The 22,500-nt window shown below is 30.5% G+C and overlaps 2 protein-coding genes and 1 long non-coding RNA gene across 6 annotated transcripts in view; 1 reads left to right on the top strand and 2 right to left on the bottom strand.

The window, feature by feature from the left end:
• Positions 1-1,440, bottom strand: LOC105662128 (uncharacterized). The gene is made up of 4 exons (XR_001095506.2): positions 1,300-1,440; positions 1,127-1,213; positions 826-1,061; positions 1-675 (listed from the first exon to the last, which is right to left on the bottom strand). It is a non-coding gene; the product is annotated as an uncharacterized LOC105662128 (long non-coding RNA).
• Positions 1,408-7,639, top strand: LOC100878887 (RAB11-binding protein RELCH homolog). Of its 2 annotated transcripts, XM_003701965.3 has the most exons (16): positions 1,410-1,629; positions 1,890-2,090; positions 2,682-2,840; positions 2,915-3,261; positions 3,332-3,445; positions 3,515-3,759; positions 3,834-4,144; positions 4,217-4,503; positions 4,582-4,909; positions 4,982-5,135; positions 5,207-5,330; positions 5,398-5,668; positions 5,756-5,891; positions 6,011-6,210; positions 6,274-6,535; positions 6,840-7,639. In XM_003701965.3, exons 1-16 carry the CDS (start codon positions 1,578-1,580, stop codon positions 6,985-6,987), a joined length of 3,339 nt encoding a protein of 1,112 aa, XP_003702013.2. In that variant the 5' UTR covers positions 1,410-1,577; the 3' UTR covers positions 6,988-7,639. The 2 variants fall into 2 exon arrangements, with proteins under 2 accessions (XP_012137820.2, XP_003702013.2); XM_012282430.2 differs by lacking the exons at positions 6,274-6,535; positions 6,840-7,639 and having other exon boundaries at positions 1,408-1,629; positions 5,756-5,904; positions 6,011-6,145.
• Positions 7,640-7,943: 304 nt separating this feature from the next.
• Positions 7,944-22,500, bottom strand: part of LPCAT (lysophosphatidylcholine acyltransferase) — a 71,613-nt gene continuing 57,056 nt past the window's right edge. For 2 of the 3 annotated variants that reach the window (XM_012282433.2, XM_012282431.2), the window contains exons 3-11: positions 21,520-21,737; positions 14,610-14,722; positions 13,461-13,615; positions 13,247-13,384; positions 12,417-12,542; positions 12,167-12,314; positions 10,612-10,710; positions 10,398-10,542; positions 7,944-9,291 (exon numbers count right to left, since the gene is read on the bottom strand). In XM_012282433.2, coding sequence (XP_012137823.1) covers positions 9,206-9,291; positions 10,398-10,542; positions 10,612-10,710; positions 12,167-12,314; positions 12,417-12,542; positions 13,247-13,384; positions 13,461-13,615; positions 14,610-14,722; positions 21,520-21,737 — 1,228 coding nt within the window. In that variant the 3' untranslated portion in view covers positions 7,944-9,205. Of the gene's footprint in view, positions 9,292-10,397; positions 10,543-10,611; positions 10,711-12,166; positions 12,315-12,416; positions 12,543-13,246; positions 13,385-13,460; positions 13,616-14,609; positions 14,723-16,736; positions 16,952-21,519; positions 21,738-22,500 lie in introns of all 3 variants that reach the window. The other variant, XM_012282432.2, reaches the window with a different exon arrangement.

Genomic DNA, 22,500 nt, shown 5'->3' with positions numbered 1-22,500 from the left:
TTATTAAGTATCAAAACGCATCAAACCCTAATAGAAATTTGTTTCTAAATGCCTCAGGAACCATACTACGTCGTCAAAGTGCCGAAATATTGCACTTTACATGCGCAGTAGAATTAGCATAGGCGGCTCATGTACGTATGGCAATGCTGACACAAAATAATTAATTACTCATTACCCGAACATTATTTATGAACTTTTATGATCGAACCATGTAAATAATGTATTACTGACCATTCTTTAATCATAAAAGTTCATAAACTGTGCTCAGAAAGTGAGTAATTAACGATTTTGCATACTCATTATCGTGTATATTCCTCCTGCGCGCCGCCCGCGCATGCCTCGGAGGATTAATTACCGAAAAACCATATCCCCGTAGACTTTAATGCAAAATTGAATTTGCTCGCGCTTATGTACTTGACTTTTCAACTTTATTGTCCATATTTTTCTTTTGCACCACTCAACCAATTCAACCGGATGGCACGGTTGACTATTTTTGCTTTAGCGTGAAATTTACTCGCTCGTTCAACATTTTCAGGTTAGGCGCGGAGCGCCTCAATCAACAGACCTAGTATGGGTTTGACTGTACTATCATTTTTTAAGAGTACACATATAATATTTTTCTGCCTTGTTTTCGAGTATGCATACAACGTCTCAGCGTAACTCACGGACATGTTTCTGTGTCATAATATGATATTATATTATTTTGTATTATTATATAAATATATATTATAAGAAATAATAATTATATCAATGTTATATTTATAACATATAAAAATTTAAATATTTCAATGGTCAAATTGAGTATAGAATATTGAAGCAGCGTACCGTAGTTCTGAACTCAAAACTGTTGAATTTGTAGTTCTGAAAGTCACTTTACAGATTTCTACTAAGCGCAGTAGGTAAAATTCCTTCCTACAAAGAGGAGACAATTAAAATTTCCCTCTTTATCAACATTAGATATTTCCTGTTTGACCGACAGTTTAAATTAGTATTCCAGAAAGTGAAACTTCGAAAAATTGTCGAGCTCCGATATTGACCAAATTTTGCAACTAAGCTCTTTTCTGCAAAACAAAATATCTGTGAGAATGGTTCTTGGTGAAAGAAAATTCGAAAGAAATTGTGTTACCATTATGTCATTTCCTATATCACCGACTAGTATACTGTACGTACTGCTTCTCACACATAATCCACATCTTCAGATCCCCAGAATACACTGCAAATAATATAAAACCGATATTAATAAACATAAAATAAATAACAATAAATTGTACCTAATAATAATAAATTATATATACCTACTCCGTTCAAAAATATTTTACTTTCTCTATGGCTATATAGTCTGAAGTTGCTGTTACTAAACTTCGATATCCCCAGTATTCATTGTCATCACAGATAGTAACATTGGTAACATGGCTTTGTTGTCATTGTACCGTGTTGGGTAGAGAGTTGCGGAATTTCTATTAATATACTTAATTAGATTAATGAAAGCATGGCACACACCTAAGTGGGTTACCACTTTATTTGTTACTAAAAAAAGATATGTCATTCTTGGTTGATGACCCAACAAATTGAAAGCTATGGCTGATGCTGTACAGGAGGTTAGGGATCCTCTGTCTGCAGACAGTAAAGGTAATATTCATGTTTTAATAATTACATTCGGTAATAGAACTTTATATTTCGCGTTTGTGATGTAATATTTACTTTTGACGTTAAGTGAAGACTTACAGTGAAAATTTTTTTTTTAAATATAAATTGTGTCATCGATACTTGCTCGGGAAACACATACACGTCATCGGTACTTAAATGAAACAACTTTTGAAAATTAATTATTAATAACATGGTGTTTCCTTTAGCAATTCTGATAATGTGATGTTTGGATATAATTTTAGGATATGCAACTACAAAATCATTTATATCTTATGAGGAAATTGCTAGTAAACTTTTGAATGAAAAACTTTTACTGACGGCCTTGGAATTACATGCGGAACTATGCGAAGCAGGAAAAGAATCACCTATTTTAAGAGATTTTTTCTCAAATCCAAATCATTTTGAGAGTCATAATATTAAACCGGAACCTTATACACCTATGCGTATGTATATTATTATAAAATATTTATTTTTATTTTTACAGAAATTTGTTTCAAGATAATTTAAAAATAATTTTAAAGTAGAATGTAACTACATTTATAAATATTGGTAAATTATTTGGGTCTAGAAGAAAATGTAAATGTGTAAAAACGTGTGTGAATATGTTATATCTGATGGATGTATACAGCTGTGTGTATGCATAAATATATGAGTGTGTGAGAAAGAGCAAGGACAACCTTGACAAGATATATCCAGATAGTGCAAGTCAAGAAATAAGATCTTAAATTTACAGTGTCACTTAAAGTTGTCTAATTTATGTATATTTAATACATATAGTGAGATACAAAGTATTCATACCAGAGTATATAAAAAGAAAGAGATATTTATATATTATATAACACTCTCCATATGTTAATTGTTCCATATGTATGTCAGTATAATTAGTACTATAGTAAATACAGATATTTTTCTTTTCACATACTTATTGTAACAGTACCTTTGTGCTTCACTATAAGTATATTATTCTTATCATATAGAGTACATTTTATCTACATATTCATGTTAAATCTAATATTTGTATTTTAATTCAATAGCTAGGTCCTCTAGTCAGGCTACTTTAGATTCTCTGGATATGACTAGATATTCAGAAGATGGGGGAGGAGTTGATGAAAGGGTCGCAATTTTAGAGTTTGAACTAAGGAAGGCAAGAGAAAGTATTTCTGCTCTTCGTGCAAATCTTACTGTAGTAACAGGTTTTTCTCATCTTGATTATTAAACCTATCAAATTTAGATTTATAGTATCTGCATTATTCCTTTAACATTTCAGAATCTGAAGGAGTTATGCCTGATAAATGTTCTGATAAGCATTTAGTTAGCAAACCGCCTATAAAGCCTCATGAACAAAGAGCTATCAACTTTCTTGTTAATGAATATCTACTGGCACGTTCATATAAATTAACATCAATTACGTTTAGCGATGAGAATGAAGATCAAGATTTTGAAGATTGGCAAGATGTAGGGTTGAACATTGCAAAACCTGCAGAATTATTGCAAATTTATAGAGAATATATGAGAGCCAACGGGTATGATAAATCTCCTTCTGTGAGTGTTGGTGTACAAACGGATTTTTGCGAATTAGAACCTGAAACAGAAAAAGATGAATTTAAAGAAATGGTTAGTTAATGTCACATGTATTTGATACTTTATATTTTACTTTTGTCTATAATGTATTGAACATCTATAGGTAAAAAAAGTAGAAGAACTTAAACAACACACTGTATTGCTAGAACAAGAAAAATTAGACTTACAACAAATTATTGCCACCACAAGTGGAAGTTTATCTCAAAATCCAACTAAGGTATAACATACGAACAATACACATAAATGTTTATTAGTTATATTTTTATAATATAATGGTTTTTTGTAGCAAGATAGTAGTGGAACGATACAAACGATAAATTCAAGTTCTACAACCCCAGATAAATTTGAACTCCTTGAAACACCAGCTCGTGATACGTCTACTGTAACCCATGAACCGGAAGAAGATGACAGCGTTTCTGTCGTTGTTAGTCTTGGCGAAACAGATCCTGGTGACAAAGAATGGACAAGAATTCAGTTACCCAGGGTAGATGTGACTGAAGGATCATCGATACTTCCAAATCCTCCGTCACGGTATATTTCTATAAATAAAAGTACATGTATATTTTGTGGGTATCTGATATTTTACGTCAGCATTTCATTTTCAGAAATTTACCATTAAAGTTTAAGATGGAGGTGATAACACACTGCTTAGTAAATATCCCAAGTTCTGTACTTTCTACGACTGAAGAACTTTTCAAAAATGGAGTTACGCGTGACACTCTTGTTCAAATTCTATCACAAACATTACCTCGTATCGTACCCAATATTATTTTGAATAAGCGTGAGGAGGTGATACCGTTAGTATTAAGCGCAATTCGACTTCATAATGATTCTGCAGAGAGGGAAAAATTGCTGCAACTTTTATTCAGTTTAAAAAAGAGGCCGCAGGAAGATGAAAGACAATTAATATTAGCTGGTACAAAACATTATACATAATTCTATATAGCGAAAGGAAATATTTTTCATTACTTACTTACTTTATTACTAGGTTTTGTCGCAATGGCGAAGCTTGAAGATGAATCGATGGAAGGCGAAGAGATATTGACTATATGTTGGGAGCAAAGTCAACACAAGTATCCCGAGAAAAGATTGTTAGCCGTTGAGTGTTGTTCCGTATTAACTCCATACATGTCGGTTGGCATAAGAAACTCTTTAATGCTCTCTATGTTGCAACAAATGTTACTTGAAGATAAAGATCCTACAGTCAGGGCTAGTGTAGTAAGGAGTCTTGCACTACTCATAGCTTTAATGGATGATCCTGATAAATATTTTCAGGTATTTAATACAGCAAAATTGCGTACAGTTGAATACAGGAATTTAAGTACATTGCTTTAATAATTATTATCTTTGCAGTGCGAAGAGTTAGCATTAACTGCTCTTCATGATATATCGCCTATCGTTGTTGAAGTTGCATCTTCTATACTTTTACCAATATTAGCTCAATGGGCGCTCTCTCTGAAAAGGTTGCAGACACATTTGTTACCGCGCATAACGTCTAAAGTAAAGAATCATTTAAAGCTTGGACATTCGCAACATTCGCCTAATAAAGAACATGTAGATGAAGGGAGAATTGTGTCATCAATTTCGGTATTACAGTATTTACTTCCTCACACGGTTATCTGTGTGGCAGATACTGATACTGTCAAAACGTATATTGAACCTACGATATCATCTGATCTACGTAAGTACAATTAAATACAAATGACTTATAAATTACAAACTCATTTTAAATTTTATATATTTTATGATACAGCGGAGGTATTCCTGAACTTGTGTCATTCCAATATCGTTAATCCAAAAGTATTTTACGATGGAGATGTAAATATAGGAGCTCTTTTAAATACGTTTTTCGCAAACACGTGGGAAAATGATTCTTGGCCAGAATTAGAATGGTTCACTAATAAATTGTATATTAACAAATATTTTTTTTTATACCTTATTAGTTACTTGCGAATCTTTACATGTTGATGTTTTTCAGAGTATTGGAAATTTTGGCAATGATAAAATCCGTTGACATTTCACAAGAGTCCATTTTAAATGCTCTTCTTACGTACATTCATTCTTTATGTTTGGGTTTTGGACGATACATCACGCAAACCCGGGTAATTTCAATATCTTTATTAGCTTATTTTGTATAGAAATTATGGTTGATAATCGTTTTTGCTTTAGATTCAACCAATATTTGCATCTGAAGTTGCTGAACTTGAACAGCAGCTGACGACATTATCTACAGACAAAAAAAATATGAGTTTAACGTTAATTCCGACATATTTGATTATATTATCTACTTTAAATGGTACCGAGGTTTCTAACTCTTTACGACAGTTCCTTGTTGCTTTATCTATGAGTGGAACCAGTATTACTAGCTTACAAATTGCATTGATTATACTGTGCGCTCAAGAACATATGCAGGAGTTTGTCCTTAGTGGTTTATGGGATGGTGTGTTTCGCCGACATTTTAAGTAGAATTCGATATTTTTTACTAGAAGTTTAGCAACTAAGTTATACTTTCCTCCATTTTTTATAGGAGTAGTACACCAAAGACCTATTGTAAGATGTGCAACTGCAACACTATTTGGTTGTGTAATAGCTCACATTTCCGATAGGTTAGCAAGCGCGAAGGTAGTTCCTGCAATTGTAACTCTCGTTAGTGATCCCGACGTGTAAGATATATTTGTAAATATTTTATTTTGAATTAGCAACCATATTACCGTTTATTAAGTTTACACATTTTTTTAATTAACATCGTCAGGAGCACATTGTAATAGTACTTTATTTTTAGAACCGTTCGGTCTGCTGCAATTCCCTCCCTTGGTCGTTTAATAACGGAATGCAAGGTTAGAGAAGTGCGCGATAAAGCACGTTTAACCTTAGAAACTATCGCTAAAGAACCTCAGGGTATTCCACCATCTTTAGCACTTCCGTTGGTTTCAACGTTAGCATTTATAGCCCCTAATTGTCCTCAAAATTACATAGAAGATGGTAAGAGCTTCAATTTTCAATTTTTATTTAATTTACCACACTAAGTTATTTATTTTTATACAGTTGTAGCCACACAATTAGTTGGCATTACTTCATCGGCATTGCAGCAAGGTCGTAAAATTGATTTAATTAACGCTTTGGTCGAAGCATACTCTGTTTTGGTCTACTGTCCACTTAGCAATCAGTGTGTTTCTGGTGTGCTGGTACCAGGATTAAAATGTCTTGAGCAATTAGTTAATCAATATTTACCTCAACAAAAAGAAGCTGTTCGATCACTATTAAGAGAAGCTGAATCTCGACAGGATCTTTCAAAACCAATGGAAAGGTAAATATATAACCAGCAATATAAAATATATTTGATCGAACATGCTTCACAGTTTGCAATATTCTAAACTTCGGCTTAAAACAAAATCACAAACTGTTTAGAATAAAACGGATATAATAAAACATTTTCAAATTGCAATATTTGTTTCAATAAATGTTTAGAGCGTTAATAGAAAAATTTATACCAACATACAGGACCCTTTAAATGTATATTTTCTTGATATTCATATTTTTAAGAATAATTCATGGTATATTTTGTTGTTATTTTTAAACAAATTGTATAAGATTTATTTTTCATTCTTTAGGTCATTATCAATGAGTTCTGGACTTTCATTGTCAATGGCAACAGTAAATGTAGGACAAGGCGTAGAAGATATGAGGCAAAGAGTGAGCAAGATATTTCAACAGAAAACTAATTCACCTAGTATGTCTAGTATTTTTCGAAAAAAGTAAGATAAATCCCTGTTTTATCTATAGAGGTAGATGTTTCCGCTTATTCTTTATAAAATCTTTTTTTATCATTTCATTTTTTTTAACATTTTTTGTACTTATACAATTACTAGTACAAGTAATGCACAAAATTTACACGAATCAGAATATAATTTCACGTATTGTTTTAAAAAATCTAAGATATAATTTTATAGTTGATTATTACTAAAGAATCATTAACAAACATCACTATAATGGTGTGCCTTTTAAGATGCAATTTTAAATCATGTGAATTATAAAATTCAATCCACTAGAAGGATAAAGGTAAAAAATTTAAGAAAAAAAGTCAATAAATAACGTTTTAATTTTGGCTTTTGAATGCACAATTAAGCGTAACATAAAATATCGAAATAGTTATACAGTTCCGTACGAGATTACTTGTTTAAAAAAGAAAACAAAGAAATTGTAATAAGAGAAATGTTATTATAGTTTGTTATTTTATATTATATGAAGCTACAGTATATTTATTAAAAGGAATCTCATCACTTACTGTGTTATAGATAGTTTTCGTATCGCGAAACATCATCGTGCTCTTATGAAAAAAAAAGATTTTCAAATATATCCTGCCATAATGCAACTACGATTTTAAAAATAAAGTTACAAGGGTTTAATAATATTTACTATATTTTAAATTATATAAGAGTATCTTATAGGTACATTAACTGTTTAAGAAATCGGTTGTGATTATCAAGCGTTGGCGTCTTTAAAAGACCGTTTCATTTTGTATTACTATTTGATATTTAAAGTAAAATAGCCTTTATTTTTATTACGTCTAAGATTTCGTGTGATACCATAGATTTGTTGTAGCTAACGTACGTGTCTGTACATTTGTACTTAAACCAATCCTAACATACATAAATCAATAGGTTTCTTTTAGCTGTAAACAAATGAGAAGAAGCAATCAAATTTATTTAAAATAATTCATATCTTGTAAGAATATTTTATTGTATCTATATATATATACAATTACATGTTTCTCGTATATACATATATATTGATATACAATACATGTATATAATGTATGCGTATATACAATGATTAATAGTTCACCATATTTCATGACCAATGTATCATTATTTTACATACATATACATATATACGTGTACACATGTATATGCATTAATGTTTATTAAATATTAAATATTGTAGTATATATTATTACCGTGCAAAGAATAAATTTTATAATATATTTATTCTAAATGCTTTGTCCTAAACATATTGGTTTCTTTAGACATATCAGAAACTCGGTTAAGTTTGTGACTGAGTGGCCGTCCGCCATACATTATTACAATTCACGAAACACTCAATAGCCTTCAATTCATCGATACCCTGAGCAATCTATAATAATTCTAAAACTCTAAGAATATTATTTTGCATAGATAATTCGTCTGCCGTGGTGTGTAAATTTTACACGATGAAGCTTGCACGCTTAAGTCTAAGAAACCTTCGGTGTAATACTATTTACACGATTTCGAATTTGGATGTGACATTTCGAAGAGGAGGAAAGTTTTCTAATAAGTTCTACGCGAGTAACAACACGAGATATATTTCAAAATAAACGTGAGATTTTTTCACTTTTTTATTTAATCACTATTCGCAAGAAAGAAATACTATATCACAATTATCGAATGCATACGAACGTGATAAATTAATACAGAAAAGATAGGTCTTTTCGTTCTTGTGATCCTAAACATATCTACATTCGTGAACCGTGAATACGAGAAAATAACACGATATCAAAAAATTCAATTCTTACAAGTAAATAAAAAAAGATGGTGAAATTATATTTTAAATAATAAATACATATCTTCGTTTCCTATTTTCGATCTTTAGAGTCTACTTTGGGAGATGACTTTACACGTCCGAAAAAAATTCTTCTAGAAGCGAAGAAAATTTATCTACGACCACCCGACCATACGTCGATTTAATCAAATTCATAGATACTTCTGTACGATCTTCTCGTTCCTTCTTTATTTCCACGATCCTCATGAAGGCGGCACTTCTTGCTTCGTCAACGATAATACTAAAAAAAAAATGGCTACCTATTCGTTGAAGGGGTAATATCAGCAAGAGAGGAGCAAAGTTATACAGGACTGGCGCATGTCTGGTTTAAAAGCGGTCTGCTGCAAACGCGATGTGTCCTGTATCTTCGATGAGCACGGAACGAGTCGATTAAATATTCTCAAATATTTTTTTTCCTCGTTTCGGAATTTCCAACGAATATATACGCCAATTCCGCTCGTGCTGCTAGCGCAGCAAGCACGAATTCTGTGGAAAGCAATTACAGATTATACAGAATAAAATAAGTAAAACATCAAGGTATCTACAAGTCAGCCGTTTATTTTGACAGTGGCGCAAGTCTACTTGTTATTGCGAAAGAGGGTTCACATTCTAATACATTTGATAGTGTTACTAAACACTAATGTTTTGTATTTTGTGGTATTAGATAATGCATGCTTATTATCCAATAATAAAGTGCTGGATGAAAAAAGTTCTATCGTACCCACATAGACTTCTTTCACTTTAAAAATTAATGAATTATTGTAATCGTTTGTGCATCAATGTTAAAACCGTGTCTTTACTTACAAGTAGAAGAAGAACTTACTTGCAAATTGATAATGGAAATCAGCAATGATACCTAGACAGACTTACAGCAGATAGTCCCTCAAATCGAGGTTACCTATACCACCAATATTATACAGTTTGTAATTTTTCACAGTATTTGTATTACTAAAATTTACCATAGCTAAATTGTACCATAATATACTCGGCTATATTTGGCTGTTAATCAGCCAAACTTCCAGTGGCTAGTACTAGGGAATTTTTATTATTGTGACTATAGATTACAGATAAAAATATCATATTAATTTTTATCTGTTATTATCTTAATTTTTTTTCAAAAATAGACCTGTTCCACTTTCAAAATAAACGGCTTATATATGCAGCATAATAAGTTAAATATTGGTATACAATTATTGCTCAAGTACAGAATATTTGTATACAACTAGTTCTCATATATAAAATATTTGTATACGATTATTTCTCATGCACAAAATTTTTATATACAACTATTTCTCATATATAAAATGTTTGTATACAACTATTTCTCACGTATGGAATATTTATATACAATTATATCTTACGTATAAAATATTTGTACACAAATATTTCTTACATATAAAATATTTGTATATAACTATTTCTCACATATGGAATATTTATATACAATTATATCTTACGTATAAAATATTTGTATGCAACTATTTCTTACGTATAAAATATTTGTATACACCTATTTCTCATCCACAGAATATTTGTACATTTTTCAATGTACATGAATAATATTTGTACGTGACATTTATGAAAAAACTTACCGAAATTTACTGATGTATCAGCAAAATCGATTTTGGCATTCTGAAAGATTTTGTCGGATTCTTCCTCTGGCATACTTAATGCAAGTTTCAGAGCCTTCCTCAGTTCCATTTTATTGAGACAGGACAGTGACTTTGTACCACAAACCTGTTAATTATATTTGTGATTAATGAATGTAGTAAATGCTTATATCTTAACTTCTTTATTTATACTTACCTCAAACGCAGTTTCCACTTTTTCTAATTCAGAATTTGCGTTTGATGTGGCTAATACTATGAATAAATACTCTTCGAAATCTATTGTACCCTTGGCTTGCTGTAATAATTCAAAAGTTTGTATCAATGAGATAGCAAATACTAAATATTTAAATTAATTTATGGAATTTGTTTGCAATTATTATTATGGAATTTGTTTGCAATTATTGTTATGGAATTTGTTAAACTAATCATTTACTTCTGAACAAGAAGTATTAAAAAGGTTTGTGCCATCTAAGTTTAAGTGTAGAAACTTTGTTCATCTCTCTATGTTTTGTGATGGAGAAAGCATGAAGTTTTTAGCATAGAAATGTAAATCTAATGGCTGTGCATTTCAAACCGATTAACTGGTTAATTCATTTTATTTTACTTTCGCCACAAGAAAAAACTTAGACGTGTTTAGTTCAGCTATAAAGGCTATAAAAACTTGAATACCTTGCTGTTAAAAATTGAGAGCATATTCTTGAAGGTTCATACTTTTAAAATAGGAAAGAAATTAATTTTTGCAAGTCTTATTAGTACAATGACCCTTTAACTTTTTGGAACAGAAACTATCTTAAATATTGTTCCTTTCAAACCCTTAATATTTTGGTGTTATTTTGTCATAATATAATTGAAAAAACACAAAAAACATAAAACAGTTGAATATCAGCAGCTGACAGCCATCACTATGTAATTTTTGAGAAATCTAATATATTCTGATGAAAATAATCTAATATAATGACTATTAACCCTAAAACAGTAAAAAGATATAATATTTAATTTTACAACACACGCATGAGCATAATATATTATATATTTTGTCATATTTAATAAATACAGTGGCGTGTAATATATTTTGTGACATTTAATAAATGCTTATTATAAAATCTTAAACACCTATATCCAAAAACTTAATTAATTGACTAGTCTTAGGAGTAACATGTGCGTTGTTATTTACGCAGAACAGAGTTACCGGTTTAGGGTTAACAATATCAAGGATTATTAATTCAAACATTTAGATTCGCTAGTTTAAATTACTAATTACATTTTTGTGCACATTTAGAATTTTTTTTCTTCATTTTCTACTATTAGTAATACTGAAAAATATAACGTATAATGAAAAGTAATTAAGTTGTAATAAATAAAAGTTGAAATCAGAAGTCTAAAATTACTGATAAAGAAGGATTATTTTTGTTAAAATCTTGTCTTTTTTAAAGTACCTCTGTAGATAAGACAATATCTACCGCGTCATCTTAACACTTTAATAGCCGCTGCATTTGTAGTCTTAATTTTTATCTTTTCACATCACTACTTTTCACTTCATTTTTGTTTATTTTACCAGACATTTTAATATCAAATTCAGTAATTTCACAGCGTATATTAAATGCTGCCAAACATAATTATTCTCTATTAAATTTACCAAATAATACAAAAAACGAATTAGATTTCACAAAATGTGCGGTCATCAAACTGTTAAATTAAAAACTGGAATATTATTAAATAAACATATAAAGAAAATATTAAACAATACAAACTCTATCGTGTATTCGGAAAAGCTGTTGTGTCGCAGGCTCCTTTTCGTCTATTCTGAGGATTTGCGCGAACTCGTGTAAGTTCATTTCTTCGCTAAATCTCTCCGTTTTCTTTTGAACTAATTCTTCTTCCGTCTTCGCCGTCACTAAACTGTGAAACCAATACAATTTATACTAACTTCGTACAAGATAATATTTTTATTTTCTTTAATATTCTATTATGTTGTTTCTTACGTTCTCTTTTCATACGTACCCAAGTTTATTACGAAGTTTATGAGCTTCCGCTATGGTGGACGCATGAGGTATGTGCAGCTGATGAGCTTTGCTAATAATTCGACAGTCGTCGTACGTGTAATCCGATACGGGAATCTGTAATGCCCTAAAACGTACAAGGTTTTAAATTAATTTACTTCTTAAATGTATTATTCATTCATTAACGTGTTGACCGCCATGTTGGAAAATTCAGTTACATTAATTATTATTTATAGAAAAAGCAAATGAATTTTAGGGGTCTTTAATATATAATGGTGTACACTAGATTCATTGACGAAATTGAAAGATTTTATTCTTAAAACTAGAACTACCAGTACTTAAGAGAAAATTATTTCTAACCAGTCAAAATGGCTGGTCTATAAAATAGGTCTATATGAAATAGTGTGTTTTTATATTTATTGATTTATTACTATCTTACAAAAGGAATTTCATGTTATGGAATTATAACTATACAGAGTATAATAACTCTAATATTTAATAACAGTTACCGGTGACAGTGTAAAATATATAAAACTAAAAAATTCACATTTAAAATTTATTTAAAATTGACATAATTTTTATTCATTACAGAACTGTATCGCTACTGTACTTTTTTTCATAAAATTTTAATAAATTTTATTTTATTGTGCCGTACCAGTATTTTCTCATAAACCCACATGGCTGCTAACATGTTAAATAAATTGATCAAACATTAAGTATCAGATAATATTAAATTATGACATAATATCAAATATCTCATAAAACTCAACGATAAACGTTACACTTACGAATACAGACAATTTAGTATACGTATTCGCGATAAATACTCACTCTGCCATAAGACGTCGTACATTATTTGCATATAGCTTGGGATCTGTTTTTTCAGCTTCGCTTGGTTTGTACACAGGGAGGAACTCTATTTCGCAGCTGCTGTTCAGTTGAGTCAACGTTAACCATAGTAACTTCAATCTAAAAGCATTTCACAACCTGGTACCAAAATCATGTGTCACATTTCGCTCTTGTTCGTTTTTAGTAGAATACTTACGCTCCAGGACCTTCCCATGTCCACGTCACCGTGTCCAACTTATTAGGATACCTAATGCAGACAGGTTGAACGGGAACACCGGGGTAAAATGCACCTGACTTAAAAGTAATGAGGCACGATCGATTTGTGCAAGTACCTTCGGGGAAAATCATAACCTGTGGAAAAAAATTAATTGTTTATCAATGTATACTTTTTTTGGTCTTTTATGATGCATTGAAGGGCCTTCATAGTTTGATGATTCTAAAAAGATCAATTTTCTAATTTTTTATATTTTTAAATTGCATGTTATGCAATTTGGGAATCTGAGGATTTGTAGCTTTCAAAATTTAGAAATTTGGGAATTTGAGAATTTAGAAATTTGGGAATTTGAGAATTTGAAAATTTGGAAATTTCAGAATTTGGAAATTTGAGAGTTTGGAAATTTGAGAGTATAGAAATTTGAGAGTTTGGAATTTTGAGAGTATGGAAATTTGAGAGTATGGAAATTTGAGAGTATAGAAATTTGAGAGTATGGAAATTTGAGAAAATGGAAATTTGAGAGTTTGGAAATTTGAGAATTTGGAAATTTGAGAGTATGGAAGTTTGAGAGTTTGGAAATTTGAGAGCATGGAAATTTGAGAGTATGGAAATTTGAGAGTATGGAAATTTGAGAGTTTGGAAATTTGAGAGTTTGGAAATTTGAGAGTTTGGAAATTTGAGAGTTTGGAAATTTGAAAGTATGGAAATTTGAGAGTTTGGAAATTTGAGAGTATGGAAATTTGAGAATTTGGAAATTTGAGAGTTTGGAAATTTGAGAGTATGGAAATTTGAGAGTTTGGAAATTTGAGAGTATGGAAATTTGAGAGTATGGAAATTTGAGAGTTTGGAAATTTGAGAGTATGGAAATTTGAGAGTTTGGAAATTTGAAAATTTGGAAATATGAGTTTGGAAATTTGAGAATTTAGGAATTTAGAAATTTCATAATTTAAAAACTAAAAAGCACTGATATGTAATAATTTAAAAATTTGATCCTTTCAAAATTAAAAAATTAAAAATTTGTGACTATACAGAAAACACCTAATACAAACTCTACAAAATATCCTACCTACTACTACGCTCTAAATTCTCCCATTTCGAATAAAGATACTTTTCATTTATATTTAACAATACCTGTGGCCAATCCTCTTTCGACGTAGCCCTCTCGATAATTTCCTTGATCGTATTTTGCCGTGAATTCGGATCTTCTCTCCAAACATAGACCGGTTGTGTATAGTTGATTAATTCTGTGAGCGTGGTATAGAAAAATGCAAATATATAACCAAACTAGACAAACAATTAGATGATATTCATTTCTGTTATGTCACTTATATCATCGTTCTATATTCTTACTTTCTCTTTTACATCTCTAAATGAATATTGAATTAATCGATGCAAATTTTAAAGCGATTCCTCGATTTTTCTCTTTAATGTATGATATATTTGTATAAAATTAAAATTCTTTTCTTACTTTTCAATCTATTACTGAGAAATGTGTATGTCACAAATAAATATGTATATTGAGAAATATATATGTTACGAATAAATATGTACCGATGTCAACCCACGAGTTGGCGCGTGAAGAGGCTGACGCGTTTAGAAGAGCTACGGTACAATTGGTCGGAATAGAAAAATGGACGCCTCACGCGTATTTTCGGTGGTAGTATCGGCTCGGGCGGTCGCACAATTAGGCCAAAAACAATGACAAACGTCTCCAGAGTGAGTGAGATAGTGCTACTTGCGTTCAGCAGTCGTTATTGTCATTATTATTCTTATTTGCCTGTATGTAACGCTGGAAGTGTTCACGGTGGGAATAGAGCTTCTTTTACTTTGGATCGATCACGCGCCAACTCGTGGGTTGACATCTGTATATTGGGAAATATACATGTTACATTTATGAACTTATTTTATTCGACGAATAAAAATTTGGTAAACATTGAACTCTTTCGTAAATCATCTTTTTTTAGCGATTGTTTATAAATGTATGTATTGTGGTGAATGGGACAATCCTTCGATAAACAATTATTACAATTTTTAATCGTAACTTAATTTGTCATTCTTTCGTTATATTCTGTCATATTCTTCGACCGATGTTGACAATATACCTGTTCGTTCAAAGAACTAGTCATTTCTCTGCATGCACTAATAAGCAATTAAAATGTCCATTAATGCAGAATATTAAAAATGTCAATCCAAATAATTTACTACGAGTTTAAATCAGGCATTTCTATGATACTCTCGCACGTTATTTCTGCGATATTTTCTGCGTACATCTTTACATTTTAATTAATCACGGTATTAATGCTTCGTAAAGCTTCTTTTTTTAATGAGGTAAAATTTTTAGAGGCTTTCAGGTGTAAACTGTGTACTTTTTGAACATTTTTTTACTAATAACTTGATATTACTTTAAGAAAATTGAAATCGCTTGAAAATATTTGATTACAAAAAGTATCTTTCACGATCAATTTTTAACAACCGTTTCGCCAAAATAACAGCAGTAAAGTTTCCTAATATGAGACCTAATCAGAGCTTTTTAAAATTATAAAAATTCTTTCAATTTGTTACTAACGTCTTTTACTCACACCTTAGCTTCGCTTAGCATCAATTAAATTATTTAACAAAATTTTACAGTATGTCGACAACGTTAATCAGAACAAACTGAAAAATTTGATACATAAGAAATCCACTTTAACAAATCTTGTTGATACATTTAGTAGAAAGAATTGATATTTTTAATGCATCTCACATGTCCAATATTTACAAAAAAGAATATTTTCTTAAATTACAATTCATAAATCATATTTCACAAATTACATTTTCATCGTATTTCATAAATTATATTTTCATGGATTATTTATCATAAATCGTCACAAATTGTATTTCATAAATTACGTTTCATAAACAGTACTCCATAAATTATATTTCATGACTAACTTTCATATATTATGTCATAAATTATACTTCGTAAATACAAACAAACTGGGCCTCATATTAGGAACCCATCTTTCCTTACCTATTTATGTAATTTTCAATTTTTTTTTCAATTATATAAACACCGAATTTATATACAAAATTATTATTTTCAAGACAACATATCTTACATCCAAAACAAAAAATAACTTGTATAATTTTATTAAAAGTGCTTTCCGAGAGTTATGATCGAAACAGGTCCCATATTAGGCGACTTTACCCTAATTAATGTTTATTGGGATAGGTTAATCCGAGAAACGAATGCGGAATCTTTCAATAATTGACACATACTTCCGACGAACGGATTCAGTCCCGATTCTCGTCTTACGATGATGGAAGGAAAGCCAGTTATGTAGACAATCCCTCCGTCCATGAAGGTTGAATGGGGTGCAACCACCAAGATCGGCGCCTCAGCCCTGGTTGCTTGTCTTCCACGTACAACGATTCTCATTCCTCCTGCTTGGTAAGTCAACCGGCCCATAAAGCACAGCCAGGGCACTATTTTGCTGCAGGTTTCAATCGAGCATGGTTAACGCATCCCAATTACATTAACGCGTTCTGCATTTTCTTGCGTAATATTCCGGCGCGATATAACCGAGTGGTTAGGAAAAACAACCGCTCCCGTTATTTTCAAGAGACAAGCTTTTGAAAAATTTTCTTACATCGATATAATTTTAATCTGAACGAGCAATTTTTGTATGTTTGTATGTCACTTTTATGAAAGTTGAAAATGTGTCTTTAAGTTGATTGCAAGTTGATCATTTTAAGTTAATTCGAGGATTTAGATAGATCGCAATTCGATTTAATTTGTTTTTAGAGTTATTTCTTTCTTGGGTGCATAGACAAATAGATTTGTTAGCGGTGAAAGTGTCCGCCATTTTGATTTGAACCGAATGTTCCGCCATTTTGACTTGGATCTCAAATGGCGGTAAAAATCGAAAGTAGATTTTAAGTCGAGTTTTCGTTGTGAAATAATAAAACAAAAGTTGTTGATTTGAGAATAGTGAAAAATTGTCGTTTATTTGAAAGAATGGTTCTGTTGAAGAGGAAAGGTTCTATCTAGAAAAAGATGCAGAATTTTTGAATCTTCCATTACTTTGTTATCCACGTTCGATTACCGTGTCCCTGCATCAAATGTTTACCGAGTTTCCTCTACATGGTAGAAAACTTCATCACCGGTTTGCAAAGGAGAGAAACTTCATAGTCAAATGACACGGCGAGAAAGTTTATACACATACGGGTTCGTTACTCCGAGCAGCCAATTTCTGCGTACTTGGGCTAACTCTTTCTTTCGCAAGAATTTCAAAAGTTTATCGCGATCAACCGAGAATGTGCCTTCTTGTACTCGCGAAAGAGAGAAAGAGAGAGAAAAGAAAGAAATATACGAAGCGTCGTTAAAGCATTAAAAAATAAATAAAAGCGAGTGTTCCTTCGAACCTCGAAACAATAAATAACGTGCTCCAACTGTGTTCCAGAACATTAATAGTGTCGGTTAGTAGCATATGTATGCCCACTATTCCAGACTTTGTTAGTAGCAATATAGGTCTTCCCATTCACCACATACATACATTTTCGGTTAGGTTATATTCTTTTGTATACATGTATATTATCACACAATATCGAGTTATGAACCTTGATGTCACTGACATCAAACATGATGTTAACATATATTTGTACAAATATCTGCATGATAATATTGCACATCGCAATTGATCAAAGATTTAGAAAATTCTGAAATAATATAGAAAATGATCATTTTTTTTTTATTTATAGAATGATTATTAGTGTAGACACTGTTAATGAATTTTCATGAAACAAGAAATGGTAGATGATTTGAGAATTTGATGTGTACTTATAGAATTATTTGTAGTCTGAAGTGAGAGAGTCGTGCTCCATTTCGAAACGTTTGAGGTGGTTGAAGAAATCGGAGGCACGTCGAAACGAGATAGTAATCCTCGAATTTCTCAAACGGACTCCATTTTTATTTGAAGAGGTAATTTTTATTTTAATTGTACTTTATTTTCTTTATTAAGATTTTAAAATACATGTCAGTTTTAATATCTAAAGTTCTGTAAGCTTGAATTATAGACATTCACCATTTTATTTTTTTTAAGTATAATTTAAATTATTATTTTTAAAATAAAATTGATTTTTTAATAAAATATCAAGTTCACCATTTTATTTCTTTTAACTATAATTTGAATTATTATTTTTAAAATAAAATTGATTTTTCAATAAAATATCAAGTTCACCATTTAATTTCTTTTGAGTACAATTTAAATTATTATTTTTAAAATAAAATTGATTTTTTAATAAAATACCAAATTTCTGCAGTTTTAAATTACAACACACTAAATTTTAGATAAACATATTTTAACAGTTTTATAGTCACTTAATCTGGCCATTCCATGCTTCATTAAATAATACATTATTCTGATGTCTCACATTATCTGTGCTAGAAGCATGGAACTAAAACAATTGATTTAAACTTGTTTACCAGGAATATGAGAAACAAGTGTAGTACCACACGTAAATAAATAAAAACTTGCATCGGTAGCAGCTGTTGCGTTCTATGCAAACTTCAAACATATTCTTCTGACATGTACACGTTTTTCATGTGTACTGATCGATTTTCAGTGATCTAAGCAGAACAGACGTTTAGGATAAAAAATGTCGAGTGACAGTGTCTGTTGAAGATAGAGAATGTTGATGCAGAGTTGGGTGCTGGTTATTTGATTTCTTAAATTTGGAATTTATGAATTTTGCAATTTTGGAATTTCTAAATTTTGCAATTTCTGAACATTGACATTTCTCAATTTTGGAATTTCTGAATTTTGGTATTTTTGAGTTTTGGGATTTCTAAGTTTTGGAGTTTCTGAATTTTGGAATTTCTAAATTTTGGAATTTCTGAATTTTGGAATTTCTAAATTTTGAAATTTCTGAATTTTGGAGTTTCTAAAGTTTGGAGTTTCTAAATTTTGGAATTTCTAAATTTTTGAATTTCTGAATTTTGGAATTTCTGAATTTTGGAGTTTCTAAATTTTGGAATTTCTAAATTTTGGAATTTCTAAATTTTTGAATTTCTGAAGTTTGGAGTTTCTAAATTTTGGAATTTCTGAATTTTAGAATTTCTAAATTTTGGAATTTCTGAATTTTAGAATTTCTAAATTTTTGAATTTCTGAAGTTTGGAGTTTCTAAATTTTGGAATTTCTGAATTTTAGAACTTCTGAATTTTGAGATTTCTATATTTTGGAATTTTTGAATTTTGAAATTTCTAAATTTCTAAATTTTTGAATTTTTAATTTTTGGGATATGTAAATTTGTAAATTTTGGGCTTTCTAAATTTTTTAAATAAATAGCATACATCATTTCTCAAGTCTTAAATAAAAAATTTCATTTGACAGTTACTAAAAACAGTTACTAAACGCAGACTTCCACGTCAAATTAAATTAAAAACTCCTTCGTCAGCAACTCGTAATTTCAGAAATGGAAGCGACTAAAAATTGGAAAAACAGTTTGTGGCGTGCACCTTTGAAACAGCTGATGACATAGCTACCTATGCAATATGTATCATGTTATCTTAGGTCAGTATTCAGACAGAATGGAGCCTGAAAAGCGGGAATGCACGCATACTTAATCCTTTAACGATCCAAAGCGGTCATTTACCTCAGTCTTTTTTCAAACTGTAGAACTATCACATAAAGTGAAAGAAGTTTATCTTTTTCATTTAAATTACTTTTATAATCACTGGTATACTCACTGAGAGGTATATTTTTGACAGTCAAGGTTAATAGCATTGTTTAAAAAAAAAATAGTAGAATTTTTGTTTCTTCTTTTAGGCATGAAACATTTTTAGTTTTTAAATTTCTGAACTTTGAAATGTTATACAATATTATTCTTGTGTTATACTGTATAAACTTATTAAAAAAAAACAAATGTAATTCAGATATTTCTTAATGTAATATGAAAGATATATACATTATTAACAAGTAAACTCATACAGTGTCAATATTTTCAAAATAATAATTAAGAAAGGATTTCCTTGTTGTATCATTAATAGATTCACTAAACCAGAAAATTACTAGGAAATTAATAGAAAAATACTAAAAAATTATTAGACAATTACTAGAGAATTACTAGAAAGTTACTAAAATATTTTTGTCAAAATGTTAACTTTAGTTGAAATAAAAATTATATAAGCTAGTTTACGTATTACGTTTATAGTTTCGATTTAAATATAAGAGGTCATTGAACCACCTTAAAATTTAATTAATATACCTTGTATATATATATATATTTATATATGCAGTTATTTATTTATAATTATTTATGAATCTGGAGTCCGTTTGATAAGAATTGAAAATACGTTACTTTCATCTTACTTTATATTCCCGATCTATTCATAATGAGTTAGGAATCTCAACCCAGCTATTCGTAACAATTTTTTAATAATTTATAAGCTGTTTTACTTTCAAGTAAGGAATTTTGAACTCTCGTAGCCGAATTAAGAGACAGAAACGTAACTACAGCTTTTTACAAATCTTACTCTTTAGAAATAAAACTTTAGAGTCTTTTTAAACTTGACTTTTAAAATAGATGTAAAACTACTTCTTCGTAGTAACATTAGGTCCCATGAAATCTTAATTCGGCCCTGAGAAAGTTATACAGGGTGGTCAAGCTAAAGAGGCTCGGTACTGCGCGCGATATTTGAATTTAGCGCCCGAGCGCGGTCACGTGATGTCCAGAGGATCATTCCACGCCAAATCAATCACGTTAGAACTTCGTCTGCGATTTTCCACTAATGAAAATATGTTATAGTCTAGTTAACTCCAAAGCCTTTTATCTTAACCACCCAGTATTACATCGCAATACTAAAAACCAAAAAAGTATTAAAAAGTACCATTTGAAAATGACAAATATTACGATTGTTTAGAACTTTAAATCTTCCCTTAAAAGCTGAGTATTCCAAAACAGAAAAGACGAGAAATTAAAGTTGCCTCGAAATTTACGACCAAACGATTTCGAAAGGAGAAACGACTCTGTTGATGGGTTGAGCAAAAGTGGGAAACCTACTTCCGAAAAAAGGAATGCGCCCGATCTCCGCCTTAGCGACGATGCTCGGTCCGCCGAGGTAAACAACCGGAAGTGCGTCGAAGAAGCTCGAATGCGGGGCTAGGGCTAACACGGGAGCATCCTTTGTTTCCGCTTTACGACCTTTGACCTTCAGATGGTGAAATCCCCCGCAGATGAACAACGCTCGCATCATCCAGCAGATCACAATTCGCATGTCTCTGTTTCGTTTTTTTTTTTTGGTTTCAGTCATTTCAATAAACCCTTTTGTACACAGTTGCTCATCAAATTCAGTGTGAGATGTGAGGGTTTTATTTGATCAATTAACGGGGAACATTTTTTACGAAAATCAAGTTTTTGGAAGACTGAAATAATGCGTTTGTGATGTTTTGTTTGGTGAAAGCAAATGTGTATTATTAATGCTAATAATCTGTATTATTAATATTGCTATTAATACTATTAGTGCTATTATTAATAAATAAATAATATTTCATAGTTCTAGTATTAATACTTCTAATAGTTCTATAGTTTTAATTTTAAATTGTTAATAGTAAAGAATTCCAACAGCAATTATTAAAAGTAAAAAATGGTTTTAACTTCATTAATCGTGAAATTTGCTATTTGTTAATATTTTTCGAAGTGTGATTATAAAATGGAACAATCTATAACACTTTCGTGGTAAAATTAGTATAAACAATTTTTTATTATTTTCTTGTATGCTCAATTTTGTCAAGATAAAATGTAATATATTTATTTTTATTAATCCTAATGGTGAATTATTTCAATTCTTTCTGAGGACACATTGTATACACAAAAACTTGATTTCCCAAAAGATTATTCGTTTGTTAATCGAACAAATAAGACTCTTGAAGCTTCTGTATGAATTACTTTGTTTTCACAAACAAATACTACTCTACATCGTGCAACAGTTTTTATACTCTTTTGTATGTACTGGCCCATGTAACAAGAACAAACTGTACTTCT

The sequence above is a fragment of the Megachile rotundata genome, chromosome 3 (assembly GCF_050947335.1).
Source record: "Megachile rotundata isolate GNS110a chromosome 3, iyMegRotu1, whole genome shotgun sequence".
Lineage (NCBI taxonomy): Eukaryota > Metazoa > Arthropoda > Insecta > Hymenoptera > Megachilidae > Megachile > Megachile rotundata.
The sequence above is the reverse complement of the archived record's forward strand: the minus strand, read 5'-3'. Positions and strand labels throughout refer to the sequence as shown.